A 13416-nucleotide genomic window follows, 5' to 3' on the forward strand; every position below is an offset into this window, starting at 1 on the left:
AAACTTCTGGCTACCAAAGGGTAACTGTGAAAGGTAGGGATAAATTAGGAGTTTAGGAATAACATATACACTATTATATATAAAACAGATAATCAACAAAGACCAACTATATAGCACAGGGAATGCTACTCGATATTCTATAATAACCTATACTGGACAAGAATCAAAAATAGAATGGACATCTATATAACTGAATTCTTTAGCCATATACCTGAAACTAACATAGCACTGTAAATCAACTATACTCCAATATAAAATAAAAATTAAAAAACATTGCATTACTATGTTGCATACATGAAACATACAAATCAAGTATATTTTAATACAAAGTAAAAATTAATCAATAAACAACAAAATACCTAAAGAAAAAACATACCCCAAAGGATGGAGAAGTCACTGTCAAGGATATCTAGAAATGAAACAAACAAAAAGCAAAACAACCTGAGGTGGGGGTTGAGCACCATGCTCTAAAGGTCAGGAACCTCTTCTGATCATCCAATTAACATGTGAAAAGCGCTCAAGAGAATCAGTTACCAGGGCAATTAAACAATGAGGAATTTTGTTTTTAAACACTTTCTAGCACTTGGTTATTATTTTTATCTTTGGCTGACAAAGCACATAAGAAAATGGCTTTGAGTCACTTAAGTATCAGTAACAAGTCATAAAAAGGCTGAACACTTCATATTAGAAGCGAATTACTTATTTCTGTCAATATTAATTCTGCAAGTAGGAAATTCTCTCTCTCAGCCCTCCTTTCAAAATATAATCCTTACTTACCTTGGATGGAAATGAGCTGTTTGAAGTTTTCTGAGGCTGGGCGGCACAGTCTTGGTGCTTACGAATCAGGAAGGTATTACCACTCAAGCTCTTAGTCAGCAGTGTTCATGCTAAGGCTGGAAAGCTGTCAGTTTTGACTGCAAAACCAGGACCTTGGGCAATCTGTTAGTTATCCAGATTTATTAGGACGCAAAGAGGGCAGAGTTTAGATAGGTGAGAGAGGACTTAATGGTAATGTTTCTACTTCTATCCAGTAACTAAAAAACAGAGGCAGGCTGAAGATCGGAAATTTTTATTTTACTCAATTTATTTGAAAGAGGTACACAGAGTTAAACTGGGTAGTCATGTGACCAAGCAATTCAATTCTACCAATAGCAAGAAATCATTACTTAGAAAAAGTCACTGGTGAGCATGGCAAACCAATTTTCAGGAGGAAAAAGACTAAGTTCAATTTCAAGAACTTCACTGTAATTTTTGTGTTTATAAATTAATTATCTCATCAGAACACACAAAATCAAGGCAAGGACTGTATAACAGGCAACTGGGTCAGACATAAGTACAAGGAAATATTGCACTGAATCAGAAATAGACATTTAAAATATTATCATCATCAAGAAGCATATTTTCACTAAAGAATAAGCATTCCAAAGAAGCAAAGGCTATTTGGCCAATACAAACATTAGTAAGGAAATATTTTTAAAGTGCACATTCCCTGAAAAATTCAATTTTATATGTAAAATACATATTCACATAGAGAACCATTTTAAAAGTCTTAACAATCTGACCTTGCAACAAGTCCCAGATACAATTTCTAACAGTCTGTGAATGCAGGTATAAAACTGACAATGAGAACATTTCAATGTAGTCTACATTTTTACTTGAATGTTCTTCAGCTTTTGAGTTGGAAACTTTTGGGTAGCCAATGGAATGCTAGTGGTATGACTGCATAGGAAGAAATGTTGGATTTTTCCAACATGATCTCTTTTAAGTACACTTCTGGACTTTTTATTATAACACTCTCACAGGGTTTCCTGTTACAAGGACTTCAAGAGAAGGAACCCATTATTAAAGGTATCAAAGCAACAGTAAATGAATGTGAATGGTGCTCAGTGACAGGGATTTTCAGGTTGACAAACATACAGCAGTTGCTAAACTATAATACAAATGACTTTGTATAAAGTGATAAAAATTTTAAAAATATATGAGTATCAACTTATAAAATCTGAAGTTTCACATCTTACATGGCTCACTGTGTAAACAAAATTATAATTTTTTTGGAAAATGCAATAATGCTTTTAAAAAAGAACCAATCTGTAATTCTAAAGTGAAACATTTTTTTTTTAATTACATGGGACAATTTATTTTTACAAAACAGGAAATAAAGTAAAAAACAGTTTCAATTAAAGAAACGTGATGGTTTGCAAAAGAGTAGGATCCAGTGTCTTCTCAGTCCTTGCGCTGGCCTTTGATAGCCCTGGAACAAATACTACTTTACACCAACTGGGGTAGAGAGAAACAAAACAGGAGAAAAGGTCTGCACTGATAGCTGTTTGGGGCAATGATCAAAGATAAAGATTATAAGAATCCTAAAAAGTTTAACCAATGAGTGCTAGCTTGATTAGGTACAGCACTATTAGTAAGGTATAATTTCAAAAGCATATTTCAAAGGATTGGGCAGGAGGGCGGATGGTTCTCATTTAGGGTATGCAAAAGAGCAATCAGTGATACTGGGTAGCACCAAAGAAAACCAGATTCAACAAATTTTTTGCATTGAATCTTGCAAAAAGAATCAAGTTATCTGTATTTTCTACTTGAATCCTACATAAATTAGGAAATTTGATTATTTTCAGCTAAAAAGTGTTGGCATTTTCTGGCACTCTACAGAGAATAAGTATTTCGGCCCTAAAAGATTGTGACCTATGAATCAGCTCCCCATTTGCCTTTGTCCGTTTGGTGACTCAGATGGCAGGTAGATGGAGCAAAGTCAATATCCTTAAAAGGAGAACGTCTGTGCCCAATCCTAGTAAAATGCTTAGTGGGAGAAAGGAGGAAATACACTAAATTAAAGGATATTCTGTGATCTTTTTTGGGAGCTGTTTGTGGATCTAAATTTTCTATGCTTTTTCTAGACCACTGATACTTGGTGGGACATATTACACAGGTATCTGATATATACCAGAAAAGGAAAACATTTCCAAAATAAGAGCTATCCTATCTTCTCCCTCAATAGAAAAAGACAGTGCTCACAACCTAAAGACTCCCTGAGTTGTGGGTCTGTTGCGCCTTACCCAAGGTAAAGTAAGGCTTGGCATGATCCGGACTGTTTCAACAATCACTGAATGCTACATGCCTCCTACAGCAGTGGCTTTCAGGTTCCTCCTCCCCCAGACTGCAATTCACAGTAAGAAATTACATTTTGTGACACAGTATATAGATTATTTAATTATTTAACTAAAACAATATTTAACCTTGTTACCTGCAAAGCTCTTTTCTTTTCCATTAAGAAAATATGCTGGTCTTGAACTGATTGCATGGCTCACTAATGGGTTAAGACCTACAGTTTGAAAAACACCATCCTTGAGGATTTTAGCTGACCTTGAGAGAAGGTAAAAGCAATGGAATCCAAACAGCTTTCTCTGACCTATGGTGGCTGGGGCATGAATAAGTCCATTTCCAAACAGCTACTTCTACCTTCAGTGTATTCGGCAAACACTTTCAGTTCCCACAGGCAAACTAACCCAGTACCTTGTGGCTATCTTTTTAATACTGGGGCCTGAAAAGTACCAACAAAAACTGGTCATTGATGAGTGAATAAATAAGGTTCATGAAATTCAGCACTAAGTAGCATCTTTAACTTTTTACCAGACAGTAACAGGATACTACTTCACAGGATATTTCTAAGAGATGAGTTAGGTATGTGTATACTCGCTGGGACGGTATTATTACTACTACTGTTGGAAGAAATGATGGAGATAATTATGATAGAATTGACAAGTAAGTTTCAGAAAATCTTCTTTGGAGGCCACAGGATAGTTTGGGGACTGATTAGGATTATGGCGGAGAGAGGGACAGGGAAGGACTGCCACAGCTAATCGTGATTATTTAGGCAACAGGAAATGATGCAGCTGCACTGAAGTGAGCCTGGGAAAAATTCCAAGGTCTTGCTAACTCCAGGGAAGGAGCAGCCAGCATACACACTGTAGTTGGGGAGCCACTGCCGAAGCGCACACGCTCTTTGGTTCACAGGGTATTTTGTAAATGTGAAGCAATTACAGGCTTCTTTCTGTATCCGAAATCAAAGTTGCTCTGTAGTGATTATAGTTTTCTGGAGGTGAGTTGGCTAGGAACAGACACTCTGCCTTCAGCTTCATACATAATCACAGATCAGGATACATGAAGGGTATAGGGCAACAGCTAACACATAATAGAAAGAGATGAAGGACAGAATACTCAGGACCCCTTTCCACAGCAACTACCAAACAATGAAGACAAGTTTAAAGTTCTCAAGCTGAGAACCACTAAACATAGTTAAATATAATTTAAGGTAGGTTACTTTTTAAATACCAAGATTATGAACTCTGTAATATTCAAGAAAAAGACTACAGAAATCAAACATGTAACTGCAAATTGTAAAATGTTATGATAAAAAGACTGACTCATTAGTGATTTACTTATGTTCTTTGATTTAGATGAAAAAAAGCTTCTTAGACAACTGATAAAACTATTGCTTTTGAAACTGTGGGTCTTTCTATTCCAGAGACAGGAACGGATTGGAGATGTTGATGGACAGATGACTGATGGGGGAGAAAGAATAAGAAAAGATATTTCTAGGTTCTCACTGGCATGGGAACAGGAAAAACGGGCACACTGGCTTTGCATGTGTACTAGTGACAAGACCCACTCTGGCTGGCCTCCAGAGGATACCAGAAGGATTTCTCTCCTTACACTATTAAGACTTTTCCCCTTTACCAATGGGATATCCAAAGAGTGATGGGTCTCTATTCTTTCTGAGAATAAAACCATGAAACTGGAGTAGGTAATGAGGCACTTGGCTAATGACACTGACTAGAACTCCAGTAAAGCAACACTTCAGATGAGGACAAAGATTTCTGACTACCTCTATTCTTAGGTTTAATTCTAATGTATGCAAAATTGGCGGAGCTCAGCAAAAGACAAAAAGTATATGTTAATTTGAACAAAGGCCATCAAGGAACATGCACTATCATGAGATTCGAAACTTGTCATCTTGTGATTAAATTTATGTTCAGCAAAGAAAAAAAATCCTGAAGGAACTATTATTAATAAACAGTGTGTTTTTATAATCAGAGGAAAATCCGTAGTATTTAGTAGCAAGATTTGGTCAGGAAGAAATACAATTACAGTCTGGCATGCTGTTTATTTTAGCTTTTACAATAAATCAAGGGTTCGAGGAATATGAGAATTACACAACCATTAAGTTCTTATACAGTCTCCAATTCTAAAAACAGTTTATAGTAATTTGGTGGCATGTACAACATGCATCAAATACTCTCTTATTCAATAAATAAGATACTGCATTGTTCTCTTCATGGTTTACAATCATGTCTTTATCCTCTTTCACTTGAAAACTCTCATTAATATAAAGGTACAAGGATCTTGGGTAAAAACCAAGGGAAAAAACCCCCATGACATTTTTACTAATTTGCTGCCCATGGTTTTTGTTTGGATGAGCTATACACTTAGAAAGAGTGATGATTCTCATTTGAATAAGACAAAGCAAATCAGAAATTCTCAATTTATTGCCAACAGAATAAGTTATTAGGTTAGATTTTAGGGTATATATATTTATCCTACATTTGTACAGAGAGGGGCTATCTATTCTGAAGCATAACTTGTATTAAGACAGTAAAATTTTATTTCAGACTACCAGTGAATAGGAAGCTGGTATTGTTAAGGCCTCAGGAATTTTCCTTTAAGGTCAGCAATCTATTAAAAATATAACCTTGGGAAACCAAGTAGATCTCAAGATGCTGGCTTGAGGAAGTATTTCTAAGGCTTTAAAGTTTTGAGAGGGACTTTCTCTGTTCAGGTATGACACTCATTTCTTCAAGCCTTTCTTAAGATGAGGCTTGAAGGGGTATTTGTCAATTTGTATCATATAAAATAAAAAAGATTATTTTTCATAGTCATGCTATGTACTTCAAATAGTAATTTAAATCTACCCTTTATTTAAAAAAATAAGGAAAATCATACTAAAATATTTATCTGTAAAATGAACTTCATGTTTCTAAAGAAACTACCACCAAAGTTATCTTGATAGCACTAAGGCAATGTCTGATTTCATCATCTACTTATCATTCATTCAGGGAGTTTGATGTAAACATGATAGAACTTTAAAATGTGAACTAGGAATATTCAATTTAGCTCCATTAAATTCAGGCTAAATATGTGCAATTTCTCCATCATTACAGAGAATCACCTGGAGCAAATACTTAAGATTCATAAAAGAAATACTTCTTTTATAAAGTAATCAGAATTTAACCGGATACATGATTCAAATTAGAAAACTAAATGGATCCTCAAAGAGTTGAAATAGTTGACTCATGTAGCTGTTTTACTTGATTCTGAATTTTTTAAAAAAGTACTTGAAATTACTTCTGTACTACACTTCCCAAACAGGTTTCAGAAGGTACAAGGTAGAAACTGTAATGATTTATTGCTGTACATCTTCAGGCAGTGGTCTCTGTCAGAGGTTCGGGGAAGGTTCTCTTGCTTCTTCTAGCTTTCTGAGGATCCACTGTTGTGGGGAAATGAAGCAACATTTACTTAACTTCAGTGAACTTGCAATGACAAAATGTAATGAGTGAAAATCTAGAAGTTATCTTCAGTTTAATCAGGTGTATACTGATACAGCCAAGAACTAAATTCACTATGTAGGAGAGATCATTCATTCACTTAAATAGTCCAGGTGACTCAGGAACAATGGTACTGGGTTTCATTTAACAAATGGTATTAGTAATAATACCATTCTAAGGTCTCTGGACTTAGATGTTCATCTTCAGAATAAGAAAAGTAAAATGAACCCTCCCAAGAGAGAAGGGTAATTTGACAGCTGGACTGAATAACTCTGGCATAGTGTAAAAATCATCCATGCAGAATTCCTGCCAACCTATGCCAATTCTGTATCACAAACCTTCATCATTCTGTATATTGGGTTCTGACAGAGTAGGAATAATACATGTAATTCTACACTAAGTAGTAGCATAGCAACATTCTTGAGTATATTAACAGGTGCTTTCATGACATATTTTCTATTTTCAAAGGATCTGAAATTTCAAAATGCAAATGAAATGAAATGGGAAACTTTCTGCCGATAAAGTTTATTATCATTTGGCCTATATGGCAAATAAAAACCATGGAGTCAGTGATAACTGGGGTTTTCCCATTATGAAAATCTTAAGCAGATATATTTGTGCTTTTTTATTTAAGAAGAACCTAGTGGGAACAGCTCTAAGATAAGTAGAGAAAGAGAACTAGGCTCAGCAGCTTTTTCTGGATGTTTCTGGCTGAGCAGGGAGATTAAAAAGAACTTTCTGAGATAAAATAATATGGTGACAGAGATTAAATAGAAAACTTATTACAGAGAAACTGAAGGTAATGTTGCCTTCAGCAACATGAAGATGGCCTGCAAGTCATATTATCATCATGCTTTACACTGTCTCCCTGTTCCAGGCAACATGCATACTGAGGCTCCAGTCATTTTATCATTCTTTCTAACGTGTCCCCTTTCCAGTTTTCTATGTTAGTATGTCAGTGTTACCTTATATCACAATGTCTGCACAGAAAATGGCACAGCACTTGCTAAATGATACAAGGCACACATGTATGGGTGAAAGAGGTTCCTGCTTTGACCTCCAGGTGTGAGAAGTGAACTGGTAAATAGTCATAACCAGCCAGGACCAACACAGAGAGGCCTGGGGCCCAGGGATTCAGCAAAGAAGCCATGTGTTCTTATTTGTAAGTTTCACAAAACAGTGAGTACAATTCAGTGTCAGGAATAGCATCTAAGTTGTGACCAATGAGGTAGATAATCAATTCGTCTTCCTTTTCTTGACAGTGCACATACTTTTAATTGCCATAATCCCTAAAGCATGTAGAGTGCTTTTCAATTCACCTAATTCACATTTTGGGAAAACTGAGGTTAACTGTCTTCCCCAAGGTCCTACAGTCAAGAAGGAACAGAACCAGTATTTAAAAATCAGATTTTCTGACTACAGGCATGGCTCTTCTTCCTTGTGCAAGGCTATAGTAATTAAATTTTAAAAAATCATTACAGCTACACAGTAGAGAAATAAACAGTGTGGCACTATACTTTCACTGCTGGACTGGTAGATGAGCATTAGAGTGAATTAATTTCTTTTGTTTGTTGGCTTCTATTTTTTGGCAAATATTACAGTTAGGATTTAAAATAAGAGAGCAATTTGATTTCAAAAACAAGTAAGTTTGTGAAGTCAATCTAATGAAAAAAATAACTTGGGGGAAATATCACATAGTTACATATATTAAAATCATCAAAACACAACATAAAATTAAAAAATAACACAACTTATCTGCCTTAAAGACTAATATCAGTACAACTTACATGGCTTTGAAATGAGAAGCTGCTATGTGTTTAAGTAAAAGATTGACTATATTTACCCTTGCATCCTCTGGGGTTCTGAAGTTAACTATTTTTCCAAACTCTTTGGCATGGAATACAGACTTCACCCGTTCCTATAAACAGAGTAAGTACTTCATTAAAATGGAAATCTAGTTGCAGAAATACAAATAAAGAAATGCCATTAAAAAAAAAAAAAGCCAAGAATGAGAAATCAAGAAGAATTAAATACAAACAAAAAAATTCTAACCCATCAATTATCACAAAATCTAAGACAAAAAATTTTAGGTGAGATTTCAATTGCTTTATAAAGCCATAAAAGGTTGGCACAGAGGATAGGAAGGAGATACATCTAGAAGCAGTGCCACTGTTTTCCCTCTCTCAGATAGTTCTTGATTTCTGGCCATGGACTCCTGATAATCAGCTGAAAAATAATGTACACGTGTGTGTGAATACATATACATGTGGTGTATAATTATGTGCATGTGTTTGTGTTTCTGTAACTTTTGACATTTTAAACCAATGCAATTCCTTTTATTTAAAGAATGCAATAAAAATGTAGCTTCAGAATCAAAGAAATCACAGTCAGTGTTATGTGACTGTCCTCCAATTTTTTTTTTTTTTTGACTCTTTCAGTATTCTGTTCAGTACTTGTCGGAGAAGAATTGCCGGATGGTGGTGGGTGTTAAGTTTTAGAGGGACAAATAGAAAGAATGGGATTATTAAGAAGAGAGAGGGGTGGTGACAACTTCTATTAACCATGGGTAAGGACACAGAAGAAGCAGTATATTACTAGTCTAACAATTTCTATTAAGTAATTAGACTAAACAGGCATATAGACTTCAGAAGAAATCAGATTCTTCTATTAAAAAAAAAGGATGATTGCTGATATTAGTGGAAGAGGAAGAAATCATGGAGATAAGAAGTTTATCCTTGTAGACAAAACAAAAAATGCCGAAAAAATGCAATATGGGCTAAAGCAGAGCCTAATAGCCACTCAGGTGAGTCGCTCAATCGTGTCTGACTCTTTGCAACCCCATGGACTTCAGCATGCCAGGCCTCCCTGTCCATCACCAACTCTGGAGTTTACTCAAACTCATGTCCATTGAGTTGGTGATGCCTCCCAACCATCTCATCCTGCCGCATCTCCTTCTCCTTCTGCCTTCAGTCAGTTCTTCGCATCAGGTGGCCAAAGTATTGGAGTTTCAGCTTCAACATCAGTCCTTCCAATGAATATTCAGGACTGATTTCCTTTAGGATGGACTGGATGGATCTCCTTGCAGTCCAAGGGACTCTCAAGAGTCTTCTCCAACACCACAGTTCAAAAGCATCAATTCTTCGGCACTCAGCTTTCTTCATAGTCTAACTCTCATATCCATACATGACTAGTGGAAAAACCATAGCTTTGACCAAATGGATCTTTGTTGACAAAGTAATGTCTCTGCTTTTTAATAAACTGTCTACGTTGGTCACAACTTTTCTTCCAACGAGCAAGCATCTTTTAATTTCATGGCTACAATCACCATCTGCAGTGATTTTGGGGCCCCAAAAGTAAATTCTGTCACTGTTTCCACTGTTTCCCCATCTATTTGCCATGAAGTGATGGGACCAGATGCCATGATCTTAGTTTTCTGAATGTTGAGTTTTAACCAACTTTTTCAATTTTATCAAGTCTCTTTAGCTCTTCTTCGCTTTCTGCCATAAGGGTGGTCATCTGCATACCTAAGGTTATTGATATTTCTCCCAGCAATCTTGATTCCAGCTTGTGCTTCATCCAGTCCAGCATTTCTCATGATATATTCTGCATATAAGTTAAATAAGCAGGGTGACAATATATAGCCTCGATTACTCCTTTCTCGATTTGGAACCAGTCTGTTGTTCCATGTCCAGTCCTACCTGTTGCATCTTGACCTGCATATAGATTTCTCAGGAAGCAGGTCAGGTTGTCTGGTATCCCCATCTCTCAGAATTTTCCACAGTTTGTTGTGATCCACACAGTCAAAGGCTTTGGCATAGTCAATAAAGCAGAAATACATGTTTTTCTGGAACTCTCTTGCTCTTTTGATAATCCAATGGATGTTGGAAATTTGATCTCTGGTTGCTCTGCCTTTTCTAAAACCAGCTAGAACATCTGGAAGTTCATGGTTCACGTACTGTTGAAGCCTGGCTTGGAGAATTTTGAGCATTACTTTACTAGCGTGTGAGATGAGTGCAGTTGTGCAGTAGTTTGAACATTCTTTGGCATTGCCTTTCTTTGGGATTGGAATGAAAACTGACCTTTTCCAGTCCTGTGGCCACAGCTGAGTTTTCCAAATTTGCTGGCATATTGAGTGCAGCACTTTCACAACATCATCGTTTAGGATTTGAAATAGCTCAACTGGAATTCCATCACCTCCACTAGCTTTGTTCATAGTGATGCTTTCTAAGGCCCACTTGACTTCACATTCCAGGATGAGTGATCACACCATCATGATTATCTGAGTCATGAAGATCTTTTTTGTACAGTTCTTCTGTGTATTTTTCCACCTCTTCTTAATATCTTCTGCTTCTGTCAGGTCCATATATCATTTCTGTCCTTTATTGAGCCCATCTTTGCATGAAATGTTCCAATGGTATCTCTAATTTTCTTATCTCCAGTCTTTCCCATTCTACTGTTTTCCTCTATTTCTTTGCACTGATCACTGAGGAAGGCTTTCTTATCTCTTCTTGCTATTCTTTGGAACTCTGCATTCAAATGGGTATATCTTTCCTTTTTTCCTTTGTCTTTAGCGTCTCTTCTTTTCGTAGCTGTATGTAAGGCCTCCTCAGACAACCATTTTGCCTTTCTTTTTCTTGGGGATGGTCTTGATCACTGTCTCCTGTCACAAACCTCTGTCCATGGTTCTTCAGGCACTCTGTCCATCAGGTCTAATCCCTTGAATCTATCTGTCACTTCCACTGTATAGTCACAAGGGATTTGATTTAGGTCATACCTGAATGGTCTAGTGATTTTCCCAGTTTCGTCAATTTAAGTCTGAATTTGGCAGTAAGGAGTTCATGATCTGAGCTTCAGTCAGCTCCTGGTCTTGTTTTTGCTGACTATATAGGGCTTCTCCATCTTTGGCTGCAAAGAATATAATCAATCTGATTTCAGTATTGACCATCTGGTGATGTCCATGTGTAGAGTGTTCTCCTGTGTTGTTGGAAGAGGGTGTTTGCTATTACCAGTGAGTTCTCTTGGCAGAACTCTATTAGCCTTAGCCCTGCTTCATTCTGTACTCCAAGGCCAAATTTGCCTGTTACTCCCGGTGTTTCTTGACTTCCTACTTTTTCATTCCAGTCCCTTAAAATGAAAAGGGCCTCTTTTTCGAGTGCTAGTTCTAAAAGGTCTTATAGGTCTTCATAAAACCATTCAACTTCAGCTTCTTCAGCATTACTGGTTGGGGCATAGACTTGGATTACGGTGATAATGAATGGTTTGCCTTGGAAAAGAACAGAGATCATTCTGTTGTTTTTGAGATTGCATCCAAGTACTGCATTTCGGACTCTTTTGTTGATCATGATGGCTACTCCATTTCTTCTGAGGGATTCCTTCCCACAGTAGTAGATATAATGGCCATCTGAGTTAAATTCACCCATTCCAGTCCATTTCAGTTTGCTGATTCCTAAAATGTTGATGTTCACCCTTGCCATCTCATGTTTGACCCTTTCCAATTTGCCTTGATTCATGGACCTAACATTCCAGGTTTCTATGCAATATTGCTCTTTATAGCATCAGACTTTACTTCCATCACCAGTCACATCCATAACTGGGTGGTGTTTTTGCTTTAGCTCCATCTCTTCATTCTTTCTGGAATTAGTTCTCCACTGATCTCCAGTAGCATATTGGGCACCTACTGACATGGGGCTACTCATTATTTCCTAAGTGGCCACAGGGTCTTTCGTTTTCTGAGTGAATCAGAGAAATTCTCACTGGGTAAAATGGACTAAGATGCTAAGAAACTAACATCCAGTCTACTTAAGAGCTGCCCCATGTCTTTGAAATGAATGGTAAGATTGAACTAATGGTCTTCACTAGTTAAGCATAGGACCTAGGCACAGTTCTGTTCTGTAGGCTAGCCTAGAAGAAATCTGTTGTTTCTGACTGTGTTCAATGCCCCTTCTTCCAGTAACAATTTCTTGAATCACCTCTGGGTAACTACTTCTCACCATGTCTTACTGCTAGAACTTCATATAGAGCTGACCTTTCCTTCTTGGTAGCACCATACTGATCCCATGACCCTCCCCTGGCCAACTGGCTAACGTGATTGGTTTAGGAATAAGCAGGTGATTAAAGGTGGCCCAGGACCACTGAGAAGCTTTCATTGTGCTGAGCTAGTAGGATATGAGCCTGGAACTTCTTCTGGTCACAGTGTCACCAAAGGATAGACTGCTTGAGAATGAAGCCCACACTGAAGAAAGTAGAACCTAGAGATGGGGGTGGGAATGATGGACGGAATGATGGACAGAATGAAGGAGGAGAGGAAGGGGAGAGAATAAATACTAATGATGACATTAGAGCATAATTAAGGCACAAGATATAGACTTTGACTTCTCAGTTATATGAACTAATTAAAACCCTCAAAACCAAACCAAACAAAAATAACAATGAACAAAACTAACTTGGCCTGAATCACGTATTTCTGGATTAATATAGCCACTTCCAAAGTGGCCCTCCACATAAAGAAAGAAAGAAAGAAAGAAAGAAAGAAAAGTCGCTCAGTCGTGTCCAACTCTTTGCAACCCCATGGACTGTACCTACCAGGCTTCTCCGTCCATGGGATTCTCCAGGCAAGAATACTGGAGTGGGTTACCATTTCCTTCTCCACATAGGTATCTAGTAAATACCTTGGGGTCAAATATATCATCTTACATTTCTTTGTATCACCTATAGTACTGAGAGTAGTCAATACAACTTACAACGGATGTTGAGACTCTTGATGATTTACCAAATGACTAGCAATTTTCTGTATTTTATATCAACA

General features: G+C 37.0%; 1 protein-coding gene across 1 annotated transcript in view; it reads right to left on the reverse strand.

Annotated features, from left to right (window-relative positions):
• Window positions 1-1053: 1053 nt before the first annotated feature.
• Window positions 1054-13416, reverse strand: part of VPS13A (vacuolar protein sorting 13 homolog A) — a 270963-nt gene continuing 258600 nt past the window's right edge. The window contains exons 71-72 of the mRNA XM_027964486.2: window positions 8455-8529; window positions 1054-6553 (exon numbers count right to left, since the gene is read on the reverse strand). Coding sequence (XP_027820287.2) covers window positions 6503-6553; window positions 8455-8529 — 126 coding nt within the window. The 3' untranslated portion in view covers window positions 1054-6502. The remainder of the gene's footprint in view (window positions 6554-8454; window positions 8530-13416) is intronic.

This window comes from Ovis aries, chromosome 2 (genome assembly GCF_016772045.2).
Source record: "Ovis aries strain OAR_USU_Benz2616 breed Rambouillet chromosome 2, ARS-UI_Ramb_v3.0, whole genome shotgun sequence".
Taxonomy (NCBI): domain Eukaryota; kingdom Metazoa; phylum Chordata; class Mammalia; order Artiodactyla; family Bovidae; genus Ovis; species Ovis aries.